Below are 27,803 nucleotides of genomic sequence, written 5' to 3'. Positions count from 1 at the left end.
CTATTATTATACTATTATACATGGTGTAAATAGGAGATCAGTACTGATATTTTTGTAGTTATTTTTGCCAAACACGTTTGCAGTCATTCTTCTTAAGTCATTAATCAGAATTTTTAAATGTCCCAAGTTTAAAATCATACTTTACAAATTATCAAAGGCAATAACAAGATTCCACAAGACAATGAAAAGTATGCATCACGAAACTTTCACAAAAAACTATAAATATGCTAAATATATACATACATATATATGTTAAATATATGCATACATATATATATATACTAGATTATAAGAAGATAGATATTTGAATATCTCTTTTCCATTAAGAATGATTTTTCATCTGCAGTTCAGACAGTAAGACAATGTCTTAAACGTAACATTTCTGTGACTCACTATGAAGAATAAATGCAGTGAATGAAAAAATAGAGGTTAAAAGGAATACTAACAGTCCTTTTCCTATTACATTTGATTAGATACAAAACAAAATCTTTCATCCATTTCAAGTGACCCATTTCCTACGTATATTGATGAATAGTGAGGGAAAGAAATGCTTTTGTGAAATGAAAAGAAAAAGCAGAAACTCTTGAAGCATGCTTTGATAATTCCAAAACATATATAGAATATATCAGAGAGCATAGAGATCCGATGAATTTGACCCATTCTTCTAGCCTGAAATGCTTCAGCAAATGCCTAGCCATAATAGTTAATACTGAACAAGAACTGTCCTTGGCACTGACTCTAAAATGTAATAACATTGATTTTTTTAAAATAATATTTGTGTGCTACTTGTCCAACATTAACCCATACAGCCCCCAAAGAATAATGATTATTCAGTAGTCAAACTCGCTTCCTAAAAGCCTTGGAAAAAAATGTATGTGAACTAAAACCTTAGTAATATAATATTTCATTTTTTTGTTTGTCTTGCAGTACTTTACATTTGGGAAATTAGCTTCTGAAATGGAGGACGTCTTCCCTCCCCATTCTCATTTAGTTGACCTTCAACCTCAGCTCTTATACTTGTCCTATTCAGATTTGAAATCTTGAATTAGCAAATAAGTAGGAGGAGGTAAATTTAATAAAAGGCAGTTGTATTTTCCAGACAACTACTGGAATAAGAGCACTTTAAGTAAAAGCGCAACACACATGTAACCCAGTAATTAAAATATGCCTTTTAACCTTATCTTTATATTGAAGATATTGAGTATATTGTGCTAAATATCTGTGTTCTTATAACCATGAACCATTTTAATAACACAAGTTCTTTTTGTATTTTGACTAAATCAGATGAAGGCAGAATACCCATGCTAATAGCTTTTTCCATAAGTAACCTTTTAACCTAATTAGAAATATTTTACTGATTTAAACGTGTTAGCTTGACTAATTTCTGCATTTATACAAAGATGTAGCTTTTCAGTACATTCATTTTTTTCACATAATGAATTAGCTTGTAAGTTGAGTATAGGTCACTCCTGAGTTTGTTTTGTCCTTGAACTACTAGAATAATGTTTCCTATAAATCAGTATTTTCTGATTTATACTATTTAAAGAAAAAAACTTAAACCTGTAAATAACATCGCCAACTTATTTCAAAAAAAGTAATATTATTTGTAGGGTGATCATATTTCCTGGTTGTCCAGGAAAGCACAAGATTATGTCTTGTGAAATTATTAATATTGTTCCCTTTGACTCACACAATTGCTCATTCTGGACAATAACTTATTTGGTGATATAATTATTTGTTCCAATTCATTTTATTAAACCCGAATTTCTATGGTGGCTGACTATTCTAATGTACTGAAGAATTTTAAATTCTCATTGGTATACACAAAATATATTTGAATCATTTATACTCAAGTTTATCACGAAACAGGGAATTTGAATTCAAGGGCATAGGAAAATTGGTTTTGAATCTTTTAAAAGAACAAAGTTTCTATTTGCTTATAGAATATTCTCTGTGCCGTTTTGACCAGGTAAGTTATAACAGCTACCACGTAGTCCCGTGTTGTAGCTAACTTATCTTATAATTCATGATATTATATGATATGATAAAATAAAATGTGTTTTGATTGCTTTCAGTGCTGGTTACTACACAGGACATGTATATATTCATTTTCACTTTAATTTCTGTCAATGATGATGCTTCACTTTTACCATTTTAATTGATGTGTGATTGCTAAGAAGTGAACTAATAAAGAAATGCTTGATAGCCTAGTGAGAAACTGAGTTTGTGAGGAAAAACAAATGAGAGGATCTGGGAAAATAAATTAGGAAAAATATATAACTAGATAATCTTTTTGAAATGAGTGAAAATACCATAAGAGAGGAAATGAACTGATCAGCATGTTCTTATATTTAAAAAAAGCAACAATTCACCAGATTGAAACAAGTCAGTTATGCTATTCAGTATAGTTTTTCATTTTTAATGAGATATACATATACAAACAATTGTGATTTTTATCACAATTGAACTATCTTGATTTTCAGCACAATTTTATTGTATGTTTATTATATGCCAGATACTGATTTAGGGGCTGCAGTTTCTGTTCTCTTTGTGCTCATGGTCAAATAATACAAAGATTATGGATGGGTGCAAAGAAATATCCTGTATCACTATAAATAAATAAAATACTTAGAATCATAAAATCTCAATGATTAAATCTGAGCATTCTGCTTCATAATTCAATACATTTTATAAGACTGGAACAAATTCAATATGATCTTTTTCTCCCCTTAGCCTTTACTCTCTTTATGAGAAAGCCGATTCCTTTGGAGGGATACATTTACTTAAAAAAAATAATTTGTAGGCCATAAAAAGATCTGGTTTTTATACAATTTAAGAAATGAGATAAATATGAATCATTCTTTAAGTTTTTAACTATGTAAACACTTTCTGGTACAGTTTTCTGTACCAGATTTAATATATGTAATTTAGAGTTTATTAAATTAAATATATAACAAGTTTTCATTGATATTCTAAAGACCTTTCTAAAAATGTGAAGGCCACGTATGTTTTCTATCCTCTGATCTTGTGTAAATTACAAAGTAGAGATTTTTTTGTCGATAATTTAAAAAGTTAGTTTCCACATAATTCGTGGTTGGTATATAAAGTATACATTTCCGATTTGAGACAGATTTGCATAAATGTCAAAATTGTCATTTTTAGAAAGCCAAACAACAGAAAGTCTGTGACTATTAGAAACCAAGGTCATGCTGAAATATTTTGACACTAGATAGGTCTGGAATGGGGATACAACTTGTTTCCATTGTATTTGCTTCTTTTACATTAATGTGCGATTCTAAACACCAAAAGTCAGGCTCTTTTTCTTAGAGTATTTTTTTTTCTTTTTCACAGCACGGAAAAGGATATGCTAGTCAATTCTACAGGATTTACCTGAAGCAGCATGATTTGCACAAAGTCGACCAACAAAAGCATCAACTTTTCAACTTCATTATCTTGGCCATCCAGTTAGTTGTGTGTAACTGAGTGTTAGATTGCTGGCGGAGTCATCATGGCCAATTATAGGACCTAATTGCTCTCAGCAGGCCTGAGAAATGAGTTGAAATGTGCAGAACTGTAGAAACTTTAGGCAACTGATTTTGCCTCTCCGATCAGTGTGTGCCTGTTTACAGCACTATATATCTTTCTCTCTCCAAATGTCACTGAGCCCTCTAGATGTTTATATTCACCACAAGAAGCCAGTCATAAGATAAAGGAAATTTGTGCATTATAAATGCAATATCACTGTTTTCAACTTGACTGTTTTATATTATTTTTGTGTGATCAAGTGTTCCCCAAACTATTCCGACTTTACAAGAGAGATTGTGATTATGTTCTTTTCACCCGTGGGTTATAAAAATGTTGTATTCTGAAGACCCACAAAATATCAAAGACATTCTGTAGTTTATACACCGTGTGGCAAAGTGTTTACTGTACTATTTCAAAGCTTCTAAATAAATATAAAATATATATATTATATTATATAATTTTCCTAAAATGTGGTACAACTCAGTTGGTTTTTAAATGGATTCATACAGTCCACATCATACAATAAAGTAAAAGGTAATTCAGGGTCCCAAAGATAAACTAAGGAGAAAATAATCATTAATAGTTTCCTTCCAGTTTGCATATCTCATTCAACCCTGTTTTTCCTTGTTTGAAAGAAAATGAAGCTACAAAAGCTACAAAATTTTGTCAATAACTCATACTGAATTTTCAATGCCAAAGATCTAGCTGTCGATGTTATCAGAGGAGCACTGAACATGTACTATGAAGATATCTAACAATCTACATTATTTCGATTCTATTTCTATGGCTTTGAATTTAGAATCATTTAAAGCTTTTATAAAGAATCTATGAATTCACCTGTATTTGTTGTTAGAAAAAAAGCAAACACTGGGTGTCTGTACATTTCGTGGTGTAAAATATGTAATGGAAGATTACTATTTTAAGAAGTCTTCAATCATATAACTCACACAGAATTTTATTTTACATCGTTTGCATAGTTTTGTGACTTCTAATAACACATGCATATAAAATCTATTTATAACTCTATATGAATATATAGAGATATACAAATATCTGAACTGGTAAAGAATAACTATAAGATATAACGGATCTCTAAATTTAACACAAATCAAATAAATTTGAAGATAGAAACATGGTACATTCCTGTTTCGGTATTACATTATGTGTGAAAATTTTATAGTTTAAATGTAGTCAGTGTTTATCAATGAGAAAATTCTTCATGAGTCAGCCTTGGAAGGTGAAGCTTGCCTTTTAATTTATGCCAATAAGGTTAATTATTAAATTCAATGAGATGCATTTTCCTTTAATTTACATATTTTCCGTTTTTTTCCTACTGGTGTTTATTGCTTCTTGAAACAATTAAGAGAGGGAAAAATCAGAAAATGTGAGATCATCTTTTAAGCAAAAAACGGAATTGTCACAACTCCCCTGTAAAAAAGCCTCAACGTTACATCTAAACGTTTGCTCAATCCAAATTACAGATCGATTTTAAAATATTTCCCTTAATTTTTTACTGATCTTATGTCCAATGATAGTTTGAACTTGGTTCTCTGATTAAAGAACAGATTAAAGCTTAACACATAAATGTTTTTGGCCTAATTTTACATCACTTAAATGGGAATATTTTCCCTAGATTTAACATTAAAATGCTTACATACATTCATAGGTTTTTGATGTGTATATTTGAGTGATATCTTGATATCACTTACTGTTTTCAAATTAGACATCAATATCGCAGTCTCAGTCTATTTGTATATCAAAATAATGTGCGTAATGTTCCAGTCTTTTGGGGACCCTTTAAAATACATGAAGCTGACCCACCATATATGACAAGAAAAAGCACATACATTCACTAAGTGCAACAGTAAAATTTTCTCAAACTTTCAGCATTACTACTTTAATATTTTGAATGATAGACTGTTTTAGTAAGGAAGTGTTCCTACATAATTTAATGGGAGAAAAGTCTGTTTGTTGTAATTGCTTTTTAAACAGGAAAATGATTTTCTTGTTGAATCACTCTGCTTTAATTAAAACCTTCCATTCACCATTTTAAAATTATGGGGAAAACACATCCATCTGCCCCATTAAGTGCATTGAAAATAAGGTCATACTCACTTCATATACAATAGCCACAGTAATTCATTTGACTTAAATAAAGTTTCTTTAATTAATGTTTTATATCACTGTATATAATCTCCCTTGAACCAACTTCTTATAACACATATTTGTGTGTTAGTTTTTTAAAATATATCATAGTAACCAGTTATACTAATTATATAGTTATACTAGTTCTCGAATTTTATCAGCAATCTTTAAAAACAAAAAACAACAAAACTTTTATCTAATTTGAAGGATCTAATTTTATGTTATCATTTTCCAATAAGATTATTTAAACATGAAATACTAAATGGTTAGATTATTAATCAAGTATCTATTGCATCCAGAATAAATCAGAAGTTACAATAGAGTAAGACTATGATTTTAGTAAATTGACTAATGTGTTATCTACCTATGAGGGAGACTACAAAATAGAAGAATGAAACCAACCAATAACAAAAGTTTCCAAATAAATGTTTATTAGATTGGTATGCAAAGGAATTTTAGAATAGGTTTTCTATTTAATCTAGTCATCCTAATATCCAACATCCCATTATTTTATACATATCAGAGAAGAATAATACCTAAATTAGTAGACAGTATTTCATCAATAAATTATTTCAGAAAAGAATAATCATGACATTTACGCCTTATTAACATGGTTAGTTTTAGAGTAAGAAAATGTCAAAATATTTTCCTGTGGAAATAGTGTCTTAATGTTTCAAAGGTATGTCAAATGACAATTTTTAGAAATATTTCATCCACATGTAAAATTCTAAGTTTTAACTTGTGAACATAATTTTGTGAAATCATTTTACATCAAGTATTTAAATATCACATCAGAATTACTTTACAGATATAATGATGTTTGTGTTATTATGTGTGTCATCTTTCTTGGGAAATATGTATATTTTATTTTATGAAGATATTAAATGCAATGCCTTTATCAAACATTGCAAATTAAGTACTATATAGAGATTTAAATATTTTAATTACTCTTTCTCTTGTCTCATTTCTTAATAGTGTTATAAATTGCTGTCAGATCTTTCTTAATGTAGAAACCCTCCTGCTTCTTCAATAAGAGGAGGGAAAAAAATCCTCACAGTCCTCTTCATAAATTTTAATAACTGTGCATTAATTGTACCATTTTACCTTCCAAAACTTACATACTGGAGTAAAGTTCATCTTTAAGATAATTACTCAGAATGTTGCAAATGTTAAGCAGGATAAAGAAAATTATTCACATTACTGACTGATAATAGCACTGTTACTTGTCATTACCTGTGGTATTTTTTCTCCCCCTTATATTTCTATGTGTGCTTTTAATACCCAAGGAACTAAAAAAAAACCTAAAACATTGGTATACTTGATAATTTTTCTGAAAATCTTATATTTTTCATATTGTAATTTCTTGGGTTCTTTATCTTTTTCAACTCTAATTTTGTAGTGGTAAAGGCTTTGCACTTAACATCCTTTTTATGTTCCTTTTTAACAAGGAAAAACAGAAAATGACAAAATTCCATATTTTTTATGCCTCGAAGTAGTAAAATTATTTTATATATTGTTAACCCTTCAAGGACTATCCCTCTGCTAGGTCAAACAAAATCCTTATACCTTAATTTGTGAAACTACTGTTGAGTAGAGTATTTTTTTTCTTCTAAAACTTGGCATAGGTTTTAGATTATAGCATTCTACGGGAATGCTGGTAGGTGGGTGCCGCCAGAGTATTGCAGGCAATAATATGACTACAATTCTAATATCCTTAGTGTGCATGCATGTATTTCTGACCACTGTTATTTTTTAAGTATTTGTAAAATTAGAAAAATGGTTTTTATTTCTTGAAAACTTGTCACATGCTTAGTTTGAAGTTTTACACTCCAGACGTTTTTGAGTTGCGTGAAAATATTGCATTAACGATGCAAAAAAAATTACATTTTCATGAGACTCAAAAGTTTCTGAATGATAGAACTCAGACTTCCAATACATCCATACATCCTTAAGCTGAAAGAAAGCAGGGAATTTCAGCTCTAAATACATTTTCGAGACAGTTATCTGTGAGTGAAAACAGGGTATTATAACAAAAGATGAGTTTAAATCTTAACTATAGTGTTTGTTACTGTGAATGCTATAATAATACATAAGTAAAATGAGTGTAAATGTAATATATTATTTTATACTGCTGTATACATATGAAATAAATAAAACTAGGATACATATTATGCCATTCTTCCATGCATGGATCTTCCACTGACGCCTGTGGGAGCTTTGAATAAAATCAGTAGCAAAATATGGCCCTAAGTTTAAAAACAACTAATGCTGATCTAGTAATTTCAGTCTTAATATAACAAGTCTAAGGGAACATTTGTTCAAAAATGAGTCTCATTTGAAGCAACATATGCTAAGTTTAAAGGATTTTACTATATCTATAGTTGTGAAAGTAGGCATTTAGTTCCACATGATTCTCATGATACCCACAATGAATATTTTGAATATATATTTTTCCACCTGATGTTATATTTTCTTTTCAACTCTTTTGATTTGTAGTAATACCAAGGGCCCACAAGGATTAATGCAGAGGTTGTACATAAGATATGAGTGCCTTCAAGCAATAAAAGAAAAAACATTTTATCTAAAATTTTGCAAACAAATTATTTCATATTGAAAGTCGATGGAAACCTAACAAAAAAAAATTCATATGGGTATCATTTACCAAGGAGAAAATATAAATTAAAGTATAAATTTTTTTAATGTAGAAATAATCTGAATGAATCTTACACAAATTTACATTCTGAAACAGCCAAAAAGTTACAGAAGAAATGTTGTGTTTCTTAATATCATATGTGGTTTGTATAACTGATTTTCTTGAGTTCAAACTATACCTGTCTGGTCAGAGGTTCATTTTTTGAGGCAACCAGGAAGAGCACTAGGTATTTGTCTTGCTTGAAACGTATAATAAAGCCAAGCCTATCGTGGGAAAGAATTGAATAAAATATACAGGAATGATAGATCTCCATGAAATGTTAACAGCTATATTTTCAAGTTGCTTTGGTTCCCCAGAAGACCTGTACCTCCTATTTCTTACTTTTGCCCTTTCTGGGAATCATATCATGGACTCTTCTACTTAGCAAAGGTTATGAATTTTCATGGGTAAAATTAAACTGTATTAGATTACAAAAATATATTAAGGCCCGACAATGAGGGGATATAAGAATGCGTGGTAATATCTGCCTTCAGGAAAATTCTAGTTTACTTTGGGAATCAAAGAAATTATGGCAAAATGTTAAATAATCGAATGATCAAATAATTAAGTTGTCAAAATTGGTGGTCAAAATCTGACAGTGGGTGCTGAGAGCAATTCAACATATTAAGAGGATAACATAAAAACAAAAATAAGCAAATAGAATAGGAAAAACGTAGAATAGAAAAGTATCAACACACATCATTCATAGTAAAAGCAAATAGTTCTTTGTGAACCGTGTTTTCAGATACATGAGTGAAATAGGTCACAATGTGAGATATATTTCTGACTGTGAATCATTGCCCCGAATGTTTGAAAAGCACTGTACCAGATGATCTCTATTTCAAATTTAAACTTATTTCATGCTGTGGAAAGACAGTGAAGATCTTTCTGAAAAGTTACTTCACATCTGAATCTTAGTCTTTACCTTTGTAAAATATGGAGAAGTACAGTTAGTTGTAGAATTTTTGTGAGAATTAAGTGAACTGATGTATGTGAAATGCATAGCACAATGCTAAAACACAGTAAGTGATATATTTTATTATTAATATTATTTTCCATTACTTTACCACTATTCTTGGTTTCCAAAATATGGAATACAGTCTACAAATGGAAATAATTCTTTTCTCAAAATTCCACACTGCTTTAAAGTTGTCTTTAAGAAGTGCTAATTTCAAACCCTGAAGATGAAAATAGACTTGACCTTGGTATCCACTTGTCAGCTCAAGCCACTTTTGCCTCTCTATTAGAGGTACGGAGTCCAGGAAATAAAACTCACAGCTGAGTTCCAGTCATCTCCCTCATCTCTTTTGCAAATCTCAAATTGTCCTTTATCCCTACTCTTGAAAAATACACATGTATGATTGCACTAGGAAATATTTACCTGATCTTTTTCCTTGACCTCAATGTGCTTTCTGAAAATCTTTCTATTCCCATGCAAATAAATATTTGTTGAATTACTGCATATTTGATAGAATCATATTTTTCACATAGATTTCTTATACTATAAAAAGGAATTTGAGCAGAATTCAGTAGCTGCTTGATAGAATTGGATATTCTTTTAACAGTTCTATCTGCCAACTTTTTTTGTGTGTGAGGAAGATTGTCCCTGATCTGACCTCTGTGCCAATCTTCCTCTACTTTGTACGTGGGATGCTGCCATAGCATGACTTGATGAGCAGTTTGCAGGTCCGTACCTGGGATCCAAACCCCCAAACCCACAAACCCACGAACCCCAGGCCACCAAAGCAGAGCGTGTGAACTTAACCACTATGCCACTGAGCCAGCCCCTAATTGAGGACTTCTTGAAATTGTCTTTTCTTAGCTTGGCAGGCACTATTCTCTAGAGCTGTCCTTTGGCTGTTCAAATTTTTTCTTTAATTTGTCTTTTGTTTTTAATCAATTGAAAGTTTTATTTCCTTGCCGTGAAAACTAAATTTAGATTTATCAGCTAAAATAAGGCAGTTCATATTAATCTGTGACCAAGTTACATGTTTCTAAGGAAGCATTTATATTTTAAAGGAAATGTATTAATCCACGTAAAAACGTCTATTGAGATTATTGTGTAGATGAAGGTACTTTTTGTTTTATTTCCTCTTAGGGACTTTTCTGAGAGCAGTTGATAATCACTGGGCAACTTCTCAACCAATCTGCCTAGAAGTAAGAAACATTCAATTAACATTGCCATCACTTAACCTGGAACACAATCTCTACCCCCTCATCATCCCCACTCCCCTTATGAGTGCCAGTGATTTTTCTCTTAATCATGACAACTGGAAGAAAACAATTATTGACATGGTGAATTGCATAAACCTGAAATTCTGAATTTTATTCTAAAAGTGTGAGAATTCTTTTATTCTTAGTTGTGTTTCTTAATTAATAACAGAGGGAATGGGCAATGTCAAAGTTTTCTGGTAATATATTTGTCTCAAAATTGATCTCTGTGTGTGTATGATGGGGAAAGGTATTAATAAATAAAAGAGAGACTCATATGAAGGAATACACGAAGAGAAAGAACCATCTTATAGGTAAATACATTCTATGTCCTTCTGTTAATTAGTGTTTAGAATATCAAAATGCCTGGTGGAAGATAATAATGTTTGATCATCAGCAAGCTAGCTTGGGCTTTTCCACACTTGGGCAATCAGTGATCAACTTCTTTTGACATTGTGTGAAAACCACCCTTACTTATTACTGGGCTAGACAGACCACAAAGAGACAACACAATGGGTATAATAAAATATACCAAGTAAAGCTGAATTAGAGAGAGAAAGTGAGAAATGAGAGAGAGAATGCAATTATCTTCCTTCATTCTCCAATAAGTTTTAAGAGACTGAAAAGCAGTTTTAATTTTTGAAGTCCATGTAGTTGTCTACGTACATAAGTTAAAACAATGAGAAAAGTAATGAAAATGTCGCTTGGGTAATTCTACTTAAAATCCAACAAAGAATGAAGTAAAGTGATACAGTATGCCCTAAGAAGGAGTAAAAAACAGAAGAGAGAGAAAAATTTTATTTAAAAATATAGTAATACCAAACTCTCTCATTGTGATACCTTTGTAGATGCTCCCTTTGTTTCAGTTGTTTCTGTGACAAAGATGTATGGATTCACATGCCAGTGTTTGCAAATATTACTCAGCCTAAAGGTGTCTCAATGATCCTAAGATAATGCACTTGCAAGTGCATTCAGCAAATATTTTTGAAAAAGTCATAACACCTTCATGCTGTTTAACCTGTATTCATCAGCCATCATCGAACCTCTATTAGCAATTAATCTTATTTTCTATGTTTTTTTTTTTAAGTAGACCTCATAGAATAATAGAATTTTAGTGCAAAACAGAGCCTTGAAAATATTCTGGTCCTTATCCTACCTATGAAGAAAATGAGACAAATATAGAGCAACCTATGGAAGAACCCAACCATAATCCAACAAACTCATTTACCCAAACCCTTTCTCTTGCTTCTGAATTCTCAATCTGGGTCAGGATATGTTTCTAGTCTCTGTGTCTTATTTTAACTTGAAATCCAAAGAGTAACTATATTTAAAAATATACAAATAAACCACAGCATCTAGAGCTTCACTTTATACTTTAAAATTTCAGTGCTCTCCCTATGCCACATGCTCATCTGTAAGGATGATTCTCATGTATAAGGCACTATGAAATTTGGCCTAAAGACAGTTCTGACTGTCCTTTTATGATTTATATTTAGGATAAAGTGTTGTTTTAATATATGCATTTTTATTCCTCTTTACCAACATGTTATGTTGGCAGTGAATAAGCAAAACTAGAGTCAAGTAAATATAAGTACTTCTCCTGGAGAAATCATATTTAACAAGCTGTTGCTTCACCAAGAATAGGCTTGACTTGTGTCTGGCCTGGTGATGCAGCAGTTAAGTGCCCACGTTCCGCTTCAGTGGCCCAGGGTTCGCCGGTTCGGATCCCAGGTGCAGACATGGCACCGCTTGGCAAGCCATGCTGTGGTAGGCATCCCATATATAAAGTAGAGGAAGACAGGCACAGATGTTAGCTCAGGGCCATTCTTCCTCAGCAAAAAGAGGAGGATAGGCAGCAGATGTTAGCTCAGGGCTAATCTTCCTCCAAAAAAAAAAAAAAGAATAGAGTTGACTAACCTGACTTTACAAAATCATCATCATCCCACCTAATAAATTCAGCCAATTTAGCTCAACTTACTTTAACTAATTTAGTTAAATACTGAAAGAAAAATAAGAAGGTAGGTAAAGGATTGTTTTAATCATCAACTATTCAACTATTCCCCCTGTTGGTGAGGGAGACACTTCTACCCTAGGGTTGTGGCATGGAGAACACGCAACCTCTGACCCCGGACAGACAGATGAAGTTGACAGTTCATTAGTCACATAGTCTCACAGCCTGGGAGAGAAGGACACCACACAAAACACAGGGCCACACTGAGGCTACACTCAGAGAGAAAATCAGGGACAAGGAGAAGCAGGCTCCTTTGGTATCAAGAGGAGGCTTTCTCCTGGTTCCTACTGGAGGATGTGATTGGTTTATTTGAATTGGATGGGTTGACAAGAAAATGAAAGCTCACTACTTAAGGAGGAACTGTGACTGGTCCTCCTGATAAGGGTGGGGGATTGTGTTTACGGGAGGAGAACAAGGAGGGTGGTGTTAGCCCATGTGAGGCACTCCTGGTTATGCCAGGTGTCAAGGCAGCACATAACATTGGGCCTTAATTTTAGTCCTTATCCCATAATCGACTCCTTGATGCCTTAACATCAACTGTTACCGTGGTGGTGAACTGAGATTTCTAGGGAGAAGAAGTGCCTCTCTAGGATGTGAAGTAGGCACTTGACCAGGAGGAAGAGGGCCACATAGTGAGGTGGTCTTCATAAACATGAACTTTAGAGGGGTTCCCTCTACAGCCACTAAAGTAAACTGAGGAACCTGCGTGGCATTAGTATAGGGAGTGCATGTCTGCAGCGGATGTGAATTTAGGCTAACCCATACCTGTGGCAATAGCAGGAGGTCCATTTACTGTCTTTGGAGTTTTTTAAGGAGGGAGTTACATGTTATGCCTCTCAATTAAACTGGTTGCCTGGGGTCTAGAGGAGACATGGAAGTTGCATTGAATGCCTTCTCCAAGACCCCAACATTGTCTATTTTGAGAAGTGAAATGAAAGCCTTGGTCACTATCAATAATCTCTGGAATTCCAAAGGGGGTAAGAAGTGTTCTGGTGAGGCCTTGAATTGAGGCCTTAGTGCATGCAGTGACATCTGTTACCTTGATTTATATTTTATGTCTCTGTGAGGTGAAAGATTCCCAGAGACCTTTACCTCAAAGAGGGCAACTCTTAGACAATACACCAAGAGTTTATAAAAATGTACAGATGGGGCCGTTTTCTAGCCAGGGTGTTTGGTGCTAAGAGGCCTGCCTGATGCATGGCCAACTGTGCTGACCCTTAGGTCCTGTCGTTTATCAGGGACATCCTGGATAAAGAATAAAAAGCAGCAACATCCCACTGAGTTCCACCATATATAATGGTGGCACTATGATCCATGAAGTGTATAAACTGCCATTAATGTTCACTCAGTTGCTCCCAAGGGGCTCTCCAGGTTGCCAAGGGGTCTGAGAGAGGGTTGACCTTCTCTAGCACAGTGGCATCTGTCAAGAGACTGAGGAGAGGTGAGGCTACAACCCTCCTACATATGGGATATGTCAGAGGGTCCAAGTCTGGCTCCAGCCTGTAGAAAGGAGGCCTTGGTAACTGTGCAGAACTTGTGGAGTGCTGCTTCCATGACACGAGGCACAATGACCAGCTTGGTATAGTGAATAGATGCTCAGAGTCTGTGAGAGACTATTTTCAGAAGAGCTCAGTATGTGGTCAAAAATGACCACTCTAATGGTATATGGTACAAGGCCAAGGAGGGCAGTTTCCTGTATCAGAAATCCATGGATATATATGGCCATCATTGTTGGCCATATGAGAGACCCCAGGAGGGAGCCAGGAGAAGAGGTTGCTAAAGTCTCTACAGTGAAGGAAACTCTGAGAAGGATCAGTTACTGTTTCTTGACAGTGTTAGGAATGAAGCAGCCATCAGTTTACCAAAGAAGTTTCAGGAATTTAACAGAAGCAGCAGGGTCTTCACTATGCATGGAGCAATGGCCCATTCTCTTTTTGAGAACAGCTTTGTGAGAATTTGTATGCCCTTACTGCATGTGTTTAATGAATCTCCTCAGAGGAGGACGTCTACAATATAGCGTCATGTCTGTGCTCCTGGAGAAGGACGTATACAATTAGGATCCTAGTTGCAAAGACTGTGTGTGATAGGAAGGCTGCTGAGGAACTCAAAGGTAGCCTGACAAAGGCATGTTGAGTCACTTTGGTGGTGAAGGCAAACTGTGACCGAGTGGCTGTTGAAATAGGCATTGAACAGAACACACTGGACAAATCTATAATAGCTAAATACGTACCAGTTGTTGGTTGGATTGAATCAGTAAGTGAAAAAATATTGGATATTGGATATGGAGGATCTGACTGGATTGGACCACAGCGGTAAGGGTGTGGTCACCCACTATGACATACCATCCATTCCTGCCGAATTTAGGAACAGACCAAATTGCACTGTTAAATGGAGAAGCAGTGGAGATAACCATCCCTTCACTCATTAGGTCTTACATAATAAGTCTTAATTCTTGACAGTCCTGTTTTAATTTACAGTGGGACATATTAACTATTTTAACTTGGGGTGGGGTCTGTAGGGTCCTATCCATCAAGCCAATTGTAGTGTCAAAGACTTAATTTAATTTTAATATATTTTTCATTGTGTCAGAGTGTTCATGCCCACTACGGAATTGTACTAAAAGTAAGGCAATGGGTGCTACAATCACGGGAGATTTAGGAAAGGCTGGCGGTTAAGGTGAAGCATTCCTATTTGTCCTCTATTTTATATCAGTAACTCTTCTAAGGTTATAAGGGGTACCATCTTTAAATTTAGTGGGATGCCCATGTATGATTGTCATTTGAATCCTACTACTCATTAAATCCATAAAGGTTTGCCATTTGGTACATCAGTAGACGTTAGCTAATTCAAAATCTATGTTATAGAGGCACAAAATCCAGTCAGTCTTCTTATCTTTTTGTTACATATATTCTTTTAGTAAATTTTGGGTTTCCGATTGGCCCAAATTGTGTAACTTTATTTCCGTTTTTTGTTTCCTCTCTCTGTATCGGAGATTCTTTCCTTCCTCCCTGCCCTCCTTCCTCTCCTTTTTCTTTTTCTTTGTCCCTGGATACATTTGGTGGTGGTGGCTTCCTTTCTACCCTGCTCTTATTTACAATTTTTTTACTCCTGAAAGCCTCAAATCAGTATCATCAGTGTTGTGGCCTCCCCCAAGGCAATGGGTGCGTTGCAGGACTTAAGGATTCCCTTTGCTTTGCCATAGAGGTGCCAGGGGTGCTTTTTCCTATCATCTTGACAATAAAGATCTTTGTGACAAGAGAAAAACAGGCATCAGAGTGGCACAGTGGAAGTGTTCTTGGCTGAAAACACAGAGGTCAGTTGCTTGAAATCAGCCTTTTCTATAGCCCTATGGGCTTCCTCATTTTTTTTTCTGTTCCTCAGAATATTTTGGATTTATAGTCATGTAAAGTAGTCATGGCTTTCAATTTCTGCCTCCATCTGATCATCTTTCTGGATAGTTGAGGGGAAGCAGTTTAGGAGCCCAGCAGCCCACCTGTAGACAGCTATCTTCTCTTCCAGGGAGTGTCAGTCAATGTCCCCAAGGTCAGAATCCACCTCCAGTAAGGTCACTTTGTCTACAGTGCTGGTTGGGCAATCAAGCTGAGTAATCAGAAGATTAGCCCTTGGCCTGCTGGTAACTAGCAGCACTAAGAAAAGCCCAGACACATTGACTAGGGTCTTTTCATTGAAAGAGCAGTTGCATTACCTCCTTCATTGTTTTCGGAGGCGCTGATACCCTATGCTCCTTCCCCTTCTCATTATTATTTTTTTTCATCAGTCCATGGTCCACAGGTTGCCACAGATATCCACCTTGATACCCTCAGGAGTAAGGAGAATACAGGACAGCAGCAAGAGGAAACAGTAGCACAGGAAATGGACAAGGTAGCTACTTCCGCCTGAATGACATTTTTTAGGTGACTTGGGTGCCATGCTTAATTCTCTGTAGGGTGGTAATTTCCTTCATTTCCATAAACCCCACAGTGAGCATCCTTGGGCTCCTCCTGAGGGTGTGCGGGCACAAATAATGTCCATATGGCTGTTCCAAGCAGTTAGTGGTATTTACCAAGTTAGATGCAGTGACCAGAGAGCTCTAGCTTATCCTTGGTAAATAAAACTCAAGCACTAACAGGCCAGGTAAAGTGCTGTGCTGCCATGGCTTTTACAAGCAGGAGTCCCAGAGACGCCCGCCAAATATAGACTGAATCTGACAGAACATCATGCTGAGGTATAGTCAACTAACAACAATTCTCCTCTGGGGGACAGGCGCATTTTACGGTGGGAAGAGAAGGCAACACATGAGAATGACAACAGTGTCCAACAGGCCAGCGTGCAAGTCCAGAAGAGACCAACAGCAGTTTATTCATCACATATATTCACAGCCCAGGGAGGGAAGGGTGGGAAAGATACTGCATCCCTGTGCCAAACACAAGGATTGCACTTGGGTACAGCGTGGGTAATCAGGGGCTGTAGGAGGCAGGCTTTGTAATGAAAAGAAGGTGGAGTGTCCCTGGTTCTGGTGGGATGATGTGATTGGCTTGTTTGAATAATTCTACAGACTAGTAGGGAATTGACACCCACTACTCGGGATGAACAGGACTAGCACCTGGTGGCCTGAAAATCAGGTTGTCTGGCTAGGGGATCTCATCTTCGGGAGCACAGTGGAGAGGCGAACTTGAAGTTAGGCTATTTTTTTTCTTTTTGAGGAAGATTGGCCCTGAGTTAACATCATCTGCCACTAATCCTCCTCTCTCTCTCTTTTTTTTTTTTTTGGCTGAGGAAGACTGGCCCTGAGCCAACATCCATGACCATCTTCCTCTACTTTATGTGAGGGAGGCCAGTCACAGCATGGCTTGACAAGCAGTGCATAGGTCTGCACCAGGATCCGAACCAGTGAACCTAAGGCTGCCAAAATGGAATGTGCGAACCTAATCACTGCACCACCAGGCTCGCCCCTGAAGTTAGGCTATTTGAAGCCTTCCTGGTTTTGCTGGATGTTCGAAGCAGCACATACATTGGGTTTTAGTTTTAGCCATACCAGGAGAGTGAGCAGTAAGCTGTGTGAGAGGACCCAAATCTCTGAGAAACCTTGAAGAATTTAGGACTTGAATTTAGGTCAGGCTTGATTCAAGCCAAATGTGTCAGATGGAAAGTTTAGATTCTTCGAATGGGTTTCTACATTGCCTTCCAAAGTAGACCATTTCGTAAATAAACTTTTCATCAATACAGTTCCCCAAACTCCTCGGGAGACTTAATGAGAGGGTCTTTTTGTCATCAAGTTCCGAAATTTCATTTTATCATATGCCTTGGTATGGGTTTATTTTCCTACATATTGCAAGTTCTTTGTGAGCTCTTTCAATCTTTAAACCCAAGCCTTTCAGTTTTTGGAAATTTTCTTGAATGATTACTTTCAGTATTTCTTCCCTTGTTTTCTTCGTCTTTTCTGATCCCTTATTATTTGGATGTTGAACCTCCTCTGCTGACCAACCAATTTTCTTCACTTTTTCTTCCCTATTTTCTCTTTCTCTTTTTTTTTTATTTTTGGTGAGGAAGATTGGCCCTGAGCTAACATCTGTTTTTTTTCCCTCCTGAAAGCCCCAATACATGGTTGTATATCCTTAGTTGCAAGTCATTCTAGTTCTTCTATGTGGGATGCTGTCTCAGCATGGCTCGGTAAGCGGTGTGTAAGTCTGCACCCAGGATCCAAACTGGTGAACCCCAGGCCACTAAAATGGTGTATGTGAACCCAACTACTCAACCATGGGGCCGGCCCATTTCTGTTTTTTAAATCTACTTTGTAGGAGATTTTCATCTGTTTATCTTCCAAACTTCTATTGAACATTTTATTTTATCATTTTATTATTATTTTGAATCGAAGAGTTCTTTTTGTTTTCTCAATATTCCTCTTTTAAAGTACTTTGAACTCTTCCCACGTATGCAGTATTCTCTCTTATTCTTCTGAAGATATTGATGATAGTTTATATTACATTTTATTTCCCTGCAGTGTCTCTTTCCAGGGATTATGGCAGAGATTTTTTGCAAATGTCTTGTGATACTTGGCTGTCTGCTTGTAATTAAGAACACTACTCTACAAGCTGAAGAGGGACTCTACTTATGTGGAGGGCTTTTGGAGTATGTTTATGTATAGAGTGACACGGCTGGACCAATTAACTGAGGAACCCCCAAAGTCAATACATTAGGTACATTTTTCTTCTCATGCTAATTAGATACCAAGAGAAATATTTTCAAGTCTTCTGCCTAGAAGTCTAAATTTGAACATTTGCATTCTGAAAGCTAATTGGGGAAAGATGGCTGGGAGACTGAAGATTCTAAGTTTTCTTGGTATGATGATTTCACGTTAAACCGTGCTGCTGTCTTCCCATCTAGACACCAGTTTCAGTCTCCTTGGAGGATAAATCTGTCTTCTAACCAGAGAGGACAATTGATCACTTACATGTACACAGTCGATGAGGGCAGCTTGGAACTTTAATTGCTTCTTGATGACATTTTTTATCCTTCTTTTTATTTTTATATTCACTCCCACTTCAGAACTATCTTATTCCATCAGTTCCTGAGGCTTCATATTAACTTCCAGCTAAAGACCAAATATTTTCAAAACTAAGTCGGTTACAACTTATTAATCTACTTCCAAACTTTCAAAGTGTTGGGCACTATTGTTTTCTCACTTGTTCATACCTTTTATTTGTTCTTGTAGATTTTTTCTATACAATTTTCTTTTCGTGTAGTGAAGTTTTAGGACAAGTTAAGGTTGGCGCATGAATTCACCTCCTCTCTCTCTTTAACTGGAAGCTTGAAAATGAGCTTTGGACATAAGGAACAAAGTCTTATAAATACAACAGAGAATATCATGAAGAAATCTGCTCTCAGTTTGTTGAGAATTTGTGGGATTCTTGCTAGTATATTTTTGTCGTTGTTAGCGCTGTATAGAAAGCACTAATGTTTGACATTGAGTAGCATTTGAGAATTAATAATTCAAATGCAAAATAGAAATAATCCATTTCTCTCATTACATATCAATAAGTGAAATCACAAAATACAATATGTAATTCCAATTTCCCCAATGGGACTATTACAATAATTTAGTTTTCATAGTTTGTAACAACTTTATCGTTATCTTGAGATCTAATAGAATTTTAGATGATGTTAAAATCGAATATGTGATACGCATTGTTATATTTGATGTAGTTAGAATTGTGATTATTTATTATTTATGTCTTTAAGGTTATAATTATGTATGAACATACAATTTAAAACCTGATAGAGCTTTTCTCTCATGACATTGGTTTATTCACTATTTCACTCTACTTTGAATAGTGCTTGAAATTAGTGTCCAAATAGTATCAGGCAACTTGCAAGCTTCAGTACTTGAGGTCAATTTAATTACACTGTGCATGACAGAAACTAGGCCATTTGGGTATTGCTTTTGCCACCAGCAATTGACACCTGAGTGTTAATGAGCTGGTAATTAAGAGCTGGCACATACAGACACATTTTACTGTTTGGGACTAGGATAACCATATGCTACATAACTTCGGTGCTAAGTATTTTGTTAGCTCCAGAATTTATACAATTATGTTTGCGAGATTTTTTTAATCTTAGTCTTTCCATGTTAAAAAAAAAGATAAAAATAGTTACTTTAAAGATTTAAGTAACCGTACTCATCGTTTTCAAGTTATGAAACTTTTTAAAACTAGCACGATGATATTTAGAGAGAAAATATTTGGAAGAATAAAACTGGTGAATTTGTGTAGTAGCAATTATTTTCAGTTTAAAACCACATTTACAGGACTTGTATTTGAAAAGTCTTTTGTAATACGAAAAAGTACCAAAAACAACTTAACAAGAATGTATGTACGTGGAGTAGGCAGCCTCTAGGATGGACCATTATGATTTCCACCTCCTAGTATTCACCCCCTAGAGTAATCCCCTTTTCTTGAAGGTAGATGGGATATAGTAACCCATCTCTAAGATATGGAATGTGGTATAAGTGGAGGGATGTCACTTCTGACGTTGGGGTATTAAAGGGTGTGATTTCAATCTTGGGGCCTTTTTGCACACTCTCTCATTCTCGTTTGGATTTCTTTCAGAGATGTTGTGGAGGCAGCTGTGTGGCGAGACCCATGTGGCAAGAGATGGAGGCCTGTCAACAACCACGTGAGTGAGCTTGGAAGCAGACGCCCTCCCGCAAGTTGCATCTTCAAAGGTGACCACAGCTCTTGCCAACAGCTTGACTGCCGTCTCAAGAGAGCCAACCTTAGCCAGAGGCACCCAGTTAAACTGCACTAAGAGTTTCGAACCATACAAATTTTGAGATAATAAATGTTTGCGATTTTAAGTGGCTATGTTTTGGAGTATATTATGATGCAGGAATAAATAACTAATACACTATGGAAGTGAGAATCCTGTTGTCTGCTACAGCAATGCAAAGTATTGATTTTTTCTCATGGGATGTGACCATTTTCACAAACAATTTGTATGATATATGTGTACTATTTTTTTGTTTTCCTCTCCAATTTTCAATTCTCCTTTCCTGCTCTTCTCCTCTCTACCTCACAAAAAAGTCCCCACCATTTTCTAGATTAATCTTCTATTGGCTTAAAAACAATAAAACTGTTCTCATCAGATGAAAAATGTATTAACTTTTGTGAATTTTAGTTGTGGGAATTACTTCTAATTTTCTTCTTTGAAAGAGTTGGCTTTTCCATCGAGCCCTCTGTAGGACATATAGGCTTTTATATGCAGATTTGTATAATTACGCTTTGAAATAGCTTTGAATTCCCTGTAGCTTAAACTGAGAACATGAAAGGCCAAATGTTATATCGAACTGAAGGATATGAAAGTGCACGTACATCAATCCAAAATGAGATATAGAAATGAACAGCTCTTTACACAGTGATGTCAGTTTTGACAGATTATTGAAGGATCTTTGTAGCTGCCTAGACTGCTTTGGGTAGCGTAAAAACTCTGCCTGGGGATAGCCTTATCAGTTTGTATTTTTTATTCTTTCCATACCAAAAGGTGAGTAGATGTTAAGTGAAACAAGAGAAATACTCTCTGACAAAAGCTTTAACTCTTTTCCCTAAAGATGATACCTGGCCCCAAATGGAAAACACGGTGTGATCCAATGATGGAATCATCTACCCAATCTGTCACTCTAGAGATGGCAGCCTAGATGAGGAGGCTACACTTAGGAAGTCGTTAGAAAACCCACCTGGCAATCTTCACCTCCAGAGAGATCCCAGTGACAGACAAGGACCTCGTCTGCACAGGAGGGGACTTTGTTGTGCCAGGGACAGTCATGTCAAGAGGATTTAAAGCGCTCACATTCTTTCTTATCACCAACAGAAAGATAAAAGGAACACAGTAGATTTTTGGATGTTAGAAACTTTGAAATCAATACTATGTTTATTTAAAAACAGATTCTAAAAAAACCTAACTTCATGTTGAAAGAGTATATACTGTTAACTTTTAATATCCTGACTGCTTTGGGCCAAGTAAAAGCATCTGTCAGATTTGTTCTTTTGTATCAGTCATGAATAAAGAATTTTTTTCTACTTAAAGAGCATATCCTCCCCTGAAATTATAATCCAACCTAAAGATTAGAATATCCATCTCATCTGGGTTTGTTAGTAAAGTAAATACATTTTAAAACTGAAGACAAAAATGCCCTTAATCCTGGGGCCGGCCTGGTGGCGCAGTGGTTAAGTGCGCACGTTCTGCTTCAGCGGCCAGGGGTTCGCCACTTTGGATCCTGGGTGCGGACATGGCACCGCTTGGCAAGCCGTGCTGTGGTAGGCGTCCCACATATAAAGTAGAGGAAGATGGGCATGGATATTAGCTCAGGGCCAGTCTTCCTCAAAAAAGAAAAAACAAATGCCCTTAATCCCGTTGTTTCTAGAATATGTAGATATTAAGTACAATTGAAATCAGAACAAGAGAGGGGTAAAACTCTTTGAACAAAATATACACTTTGAAACTAACACAGATTCAAGCAGAATTGAGCGGGTGACGAATTCAATCTAGATTAGGAAATTTTACCGTGTTTAGCACTTTTCAAAGTTTACCACTTACTAATCTACAAAATATATATGGAAGGAAACGATGATAATTCAAGCATTAGTTGAGAAAAAAATAACTGTTAATTATCTCTGACACTACAAATTTTTTTAAAAAAATACCAACATGCCACTTTTCTGAAAAAGTTGACATGAATTTGAAAAAATTCAAAGGCTTAAACATATAACTTAATATATATTACCACCCTCCATTAACTTTGATACTGGGAAATATATAGACAATGTGTAATGGACAGCATGATGACTGAAATTATTCCAAACTGCATTCTCTTCTAGCTCTATTACTAAAAATAGCATGACCTTGGTAAAGTTCTGCAGTTAATTTAGAGACGAATCAGTTCCCACATCTAAATTAGGGTCATGAATTGAATTTTAGTTGGGAATGATGTTAGACAAAACAATCTCCTTTATGTAGGTAGAATATGTTATGATCTGAGGGACATACTCATTCCATAAATTCTCGTGGAACTCCCTGTTCGCTGGAAGTTCTGGGTAGGAATAAAAAAGCAAACCAAAAAAACTTCGAATACTCTTACCGACCTACCAAAATAGTTCTAGCTAATAGTAGCTTCTAAGTTATACTGGCAGGTATTAAAAGTCATCTTTTCTTGATAAAGGTGATAAAAGAGCATGTCTACCATGAATTTTTTTTTTGAGGAAGATGAGCCCTGAGATAACTGCTGCCAATCCTCCTCTTTTAGCTGAGGAAGACTGGCTCTGAGCTAACATCCATGCCTATCTTCCCCTACTTTATATGTGGGGCACCTGCCACAGCATGGCTCGCCAAGCGGTGCCATGTCCACACCCGGGATCCGAACCGGCGAACCCTGGGCCACTGAAGCAGAATGTGCCGGCCCCTACCATGAATTTTTATACAACTCCAAATTGTGACACAAGCCAAGATAGGCATGTAGGACTCACCTGAAAATCAAAACTGAGACAGTTCTAAAGTTATAGTGAAAGCCAATATTTATTGAGTGTTCCATCTGTGACAAGTACTGTGCTAGTATCATGACACTTATATGAGAAAGATGCTATTTTTAACCTATTTACAGATGATTAACCGATGAGAAGCATGTACACTTGATTATTTCCTAATTATAACACTAGTGAGTGTCGGAGCTGGGAGATAATTTTTGACTTATGGACCTCTGCTGTTAGCTACCTTAAATAACATGGAAAGAAGATAAAATAAAATGAAACAATTAAGCAAATAATGTTTCATTAGAAATGTCCAACACAGATATATAGTATATTGAACTTTAAAGGGAAATCATTTTTAGATACATAAATTCCTTTCACATTTAAGCCACATTGCCATGTGGTTTACACAAAGCTTACAGGTCAAGTATTAGAAATGATAAAAACACTCTAAGATTTAACTTGTAGGTTATCTGCTTTTCTCTACATCTCCAGACCACACTAGTATATCTCACAGTATACTGAGTATGTGTGTGTGTTTGTGTGTCTGTGTGCGTATAAAATGAGGTAGGAACTGGATGCTCACAATATTGGAAATGAATAAAATAGTATAGAAGAGAGTACAGTAGACGATGTTGGAGTAGAATGGGATTTAGAGAACTCCTTGTCTAAAATTTTCCAAAGCGTGTCACATGAACCCTTAGTTTCCCTTGACTGAAAGTGGGGGGAAAGGGAGCAGTATAGGCATTTTCATTTTCAAATGGACGTTGCAGGCTTCATGAATTTCTGAAAGATTTCCAATTCACCTTAGCATGGTAAAAGTCTCTCAGGAGTCCTTCCATAAAAAATACTGTTCAATGCTTTCTAACCTAGTATCCTAACAACTCCCCATGGAAATCTTTTTTCTACAAAATTATTGTCCCAAAATGAGAGTTTTGAGGCACGTGCTTTGGGAAATCTTGATTTACCATTTCACGTATTTTGCAGAAGAGGAAAATCAGGACTTAGGGAGCATCACTTAAAGTCCTGTAGCAAACTAGTGGTTGAATTGGCTCTGAAGTACATCAACGAGGTTCATTTTACAGACATATCAAACACAGGTTATGGAATTAGGTGGCCTGGGTTAAAATCCCTATTCTAATACTTTAAATCTGTGTGACTTTTTAAAAATCATTTAACCAAATTGTGCCTCAGTTTTCTTATTTGTAGTGTGTAGTAATTTAATTGTCCCTACTGGATTGTTGGCACATACCATGCTTCAATTTATATAAAATTTGTATTATTAAACGTGACGATGCTATAAGTGTAAGATATAATGTTTATTATTTTCAATTGTAGTATGTTATATATGTTTAGATGGATTATGAAAGAAGTAAAAGGATCATTGCAAGGCATTTTGAGCTACAGGTTCTATGTACTTCTTTTTTCCCAAAGTTTGCAAACACAGCTCTAAGATCTCATTTATATACTGCTAGGAAATAAGAAACAACTCTGTGGAGACTTTACCTTAAGAAGAGAAAAATTGGGGCACTATGTAAAAGAATGGGACGTCCGACACATGAGAAATTATTCAAACGGTGATTGGGCTTGGAAATCTGTCTATGTGGGTTCTAAGCCTTGCCAAATCACTCCATACTGACTGTTGGAGGATTAAATAAGTCCCTCTGTAAATTGTAACTTTTAATAACGTGCTAAAAAACATATTTCTTGGTTCTCATCCCCATACTCATAGCAATGATTTATCTTCTAGAAGGCAAAATTATTGAGACCATTTATCATGGACTTAATAATGTCAGTGATTTTTGTATTTCCTACTTGAAGACTTTCTTGGAGAAGACAGTTGAAGAGAAGGAGATGGATTGTTAAATCTACATGAAAGTAACACAAACGGTTTATCAGTTTAAGTCTTAAGAGTAGAAGGAAACCCACAATGACCGTTATTGTAAGAACGTCAAAGACCTTAAAAACCCGTTTTTAACATGTAGGTTTATTTCTGTCCAGAAAATATTGCTTATCTTCCCCTGTCCCCTTCTCCTCTTCACATCAGATGAAAGACAGCACAGAGCTGATATCAATTAGGAACGCTTTACTGTGATTGAGTGCCATATTTGGGGTTTATCCAACCACGCCTTGTATACTCATATGAGAGGAACTTTAGCTAAATATTCTACTTGTAACAATATTGATTCTTTTGCAAAATTCTCTTCTAGTATCAACATATACAATTTAAACCACTTGTGGAATAAATGGTCTTTATGTGGTAGCCAGGAAACCTGGGAGTACATTCATAATATTATGTCTATAAAAAACAAATGCCATGTTCTAAAATTCGTCTTACAAATTACTCTTTAATAAAGGAATTATTTGTAAGTTGGAGACTATCAAATAATGTTTTTCAACCATATCTTTTGAATAGCACCAATGAAAATAAACTTAAATGCTTTTTATTTCTCTTTCTGTATATATGAATAAAGCACTTTTTATTGATTTGAGTGTTCTAGAAAACTTTTCCAGGGAGTAATTTCTTTTACATAGAAATACAATGAATATACGTATAAATTTATTTTTTATTTCACACTTTATTATGTTTTAACTCTCCTGATTTATAAGATCAGAAAGTAAAATTTAAAAAAAGTTTTACAGAATTGTCTTTAGGATATGTACACCTAAATATTATATATACACAGTGTATATGTTTAGTGTACGTGTGTATACACACACATATAAATACAAACACACATCTGTTCTGTACATGTACATATCCATAGTGTCTATGTGTATAGATATGTATATAAAATTTAATAAACATTTCACCTAATGATCTGAAAGCAAACTATCATCCTTCAGAAATGATGTGAAAAATAATACTCATTGTTTAAAAGCAATTATTAATAATTGATTTACATGTAATCAAGGCCAATAAGGAACGTTTTAAGACACTGATAAATTGTATTCATTACTTATTCTTAATTAAAAAGTGAGAAAGCACAGCTTGATGGAGAGAGAGGAATTAATGTAAGCTTTGGAAGAAATGATAATTTTTTTCCCCTTTTCTGACAAGAAGCCTTCTAACATGATTTACCTGATTAATATTTGAAAAGTATAATCGTCAGTAATAACAGATCATGTAACTACTTTTTCAAGTTTGTACATTTCAAACAGAGTAAGTATGCATACATCCCCAATTCAAGAACCAAAGTATATGAAAACTAACATAAAATTAAATTTAAAAAACCTTAGTTCTAAGAAATGGTTTTCAGTAAATTTGATAATCTGACAACGTCTTTTATAGTTTAACATTCTTCAACTCAGCTATCACGTATACTAAACATTCCAGTACAATCTCATTTCATACTATTTTCCCTTCCTTTCCTTTCCAATGTTAAATCATTACTACTTTCCTCAAGCCTGAAATCCAGGCCTGTCCTACCAACACCTTTCAGTGGATGATCTTGCTTCCCAGTTGAGAGAAATAATTTAGGCGTCAGAAAAGATCTTATAACTTCTAAGAGACTTATAATCTCAACATTATCTGCACCCACCTTTACATCTTAAAAGGGAAACTTTTTGCCACTGTTTGTATAAGTTAGGACTTTTGTGTTTTCTTTTCTTTTTATTTCTAAGTAACTCTACAGCCCATTGCTAATCTTTTTTTTTCTTTCTTTCTTTTTCAGGGAAGGATTGCCCTGAGCTAATATCTGTTGCCAATCCTCCCCTTTTTTTTTTTTTCTTCTCCCCAAAGCCCCAGTACATGGTCACATATCATAGTTGTAAGTCCGCTGCCACAGCATGGCAACTGACAGATGGGTAGTGAGGTTCTGCAACTGGGAAACCAACCTGGGTGGTGGAGGTGAGAGCATGGAACTTTAGCCACTAGACTATCAGGGCTGGCTCAAACTGGCTGGCTCAGTACTTTTGTCATTGTAAGCGACAGGACCTCAACTGGCTTAAGAGAAAAGGACTACTTTGGCTCAGGTAACTGAAAGGTCTATGCATGGGTGTATTTAAGGATACAAATGAGACATCTTAAATTCCAAGGTTGATCTATTCACCAATGCTTTTAATCCCTTCTCTTCTTGCTTGCTTCCTTAGACAACTTGCTCCATCAATTGTCTCCTCCTTTTCTTCTTCCCCTCCACTGTTTTGTCCCTTGGTATACAAACATGCTCAAACTGTCCTAACTTAAAAACACATCCTTCCGCAA

The 27,803-nt window shown here is 35.3% G+C and overlaps 1 protein-coding gene across 2 annotated transcripts in view; it reads left to right on the top strand.

Moving 5' to 3' along the window:
* The window catches only part of PCDH10 (protocadherin 10), a 61,640-nt gene extending 36,635 nt beyond the window's left edge, over positions 1–25,005 (top strand). The window contains exon 5 of one of the 2 annotated variants that reach the window (XM_070609062.1): positions 20,690–25,005. In XM_070609062.1, coding sequence (XP_070465163.1) covers positions 20,690–20,760 — 71 coding nt within the window. In that variant the 3' untranslated portion in view covers positions 20,761–25,005. Of the gene's footprint in view, positions 1–3,351; positions 3,974–20,689 lie in introns of those variants that run through there. The other variant, XM_070609065.1, reaches the window with a different exon arrangement.
* Positions 25,006–27,803: the final 2,798 nt, after the last annotated feature.

Source organism: Equus przewalskii, chromosome 2 (genome assembly GCF_037783145.1).
Source record: "Equus przewalskii isolate Varuska chromosome 2, EquPr2, whole genome shotgun sequence".
NCBI lineage: Eukaryota > Metazoa > Chordata > Mammalia > Perissodactyla > Equidae > Equus > Equus przewalskii.
The sequence above is the reverse complement of the archived record's forward strand: the minus strand, read 5'-3'. Positions and strand labels throughout refer to the sequence as shown.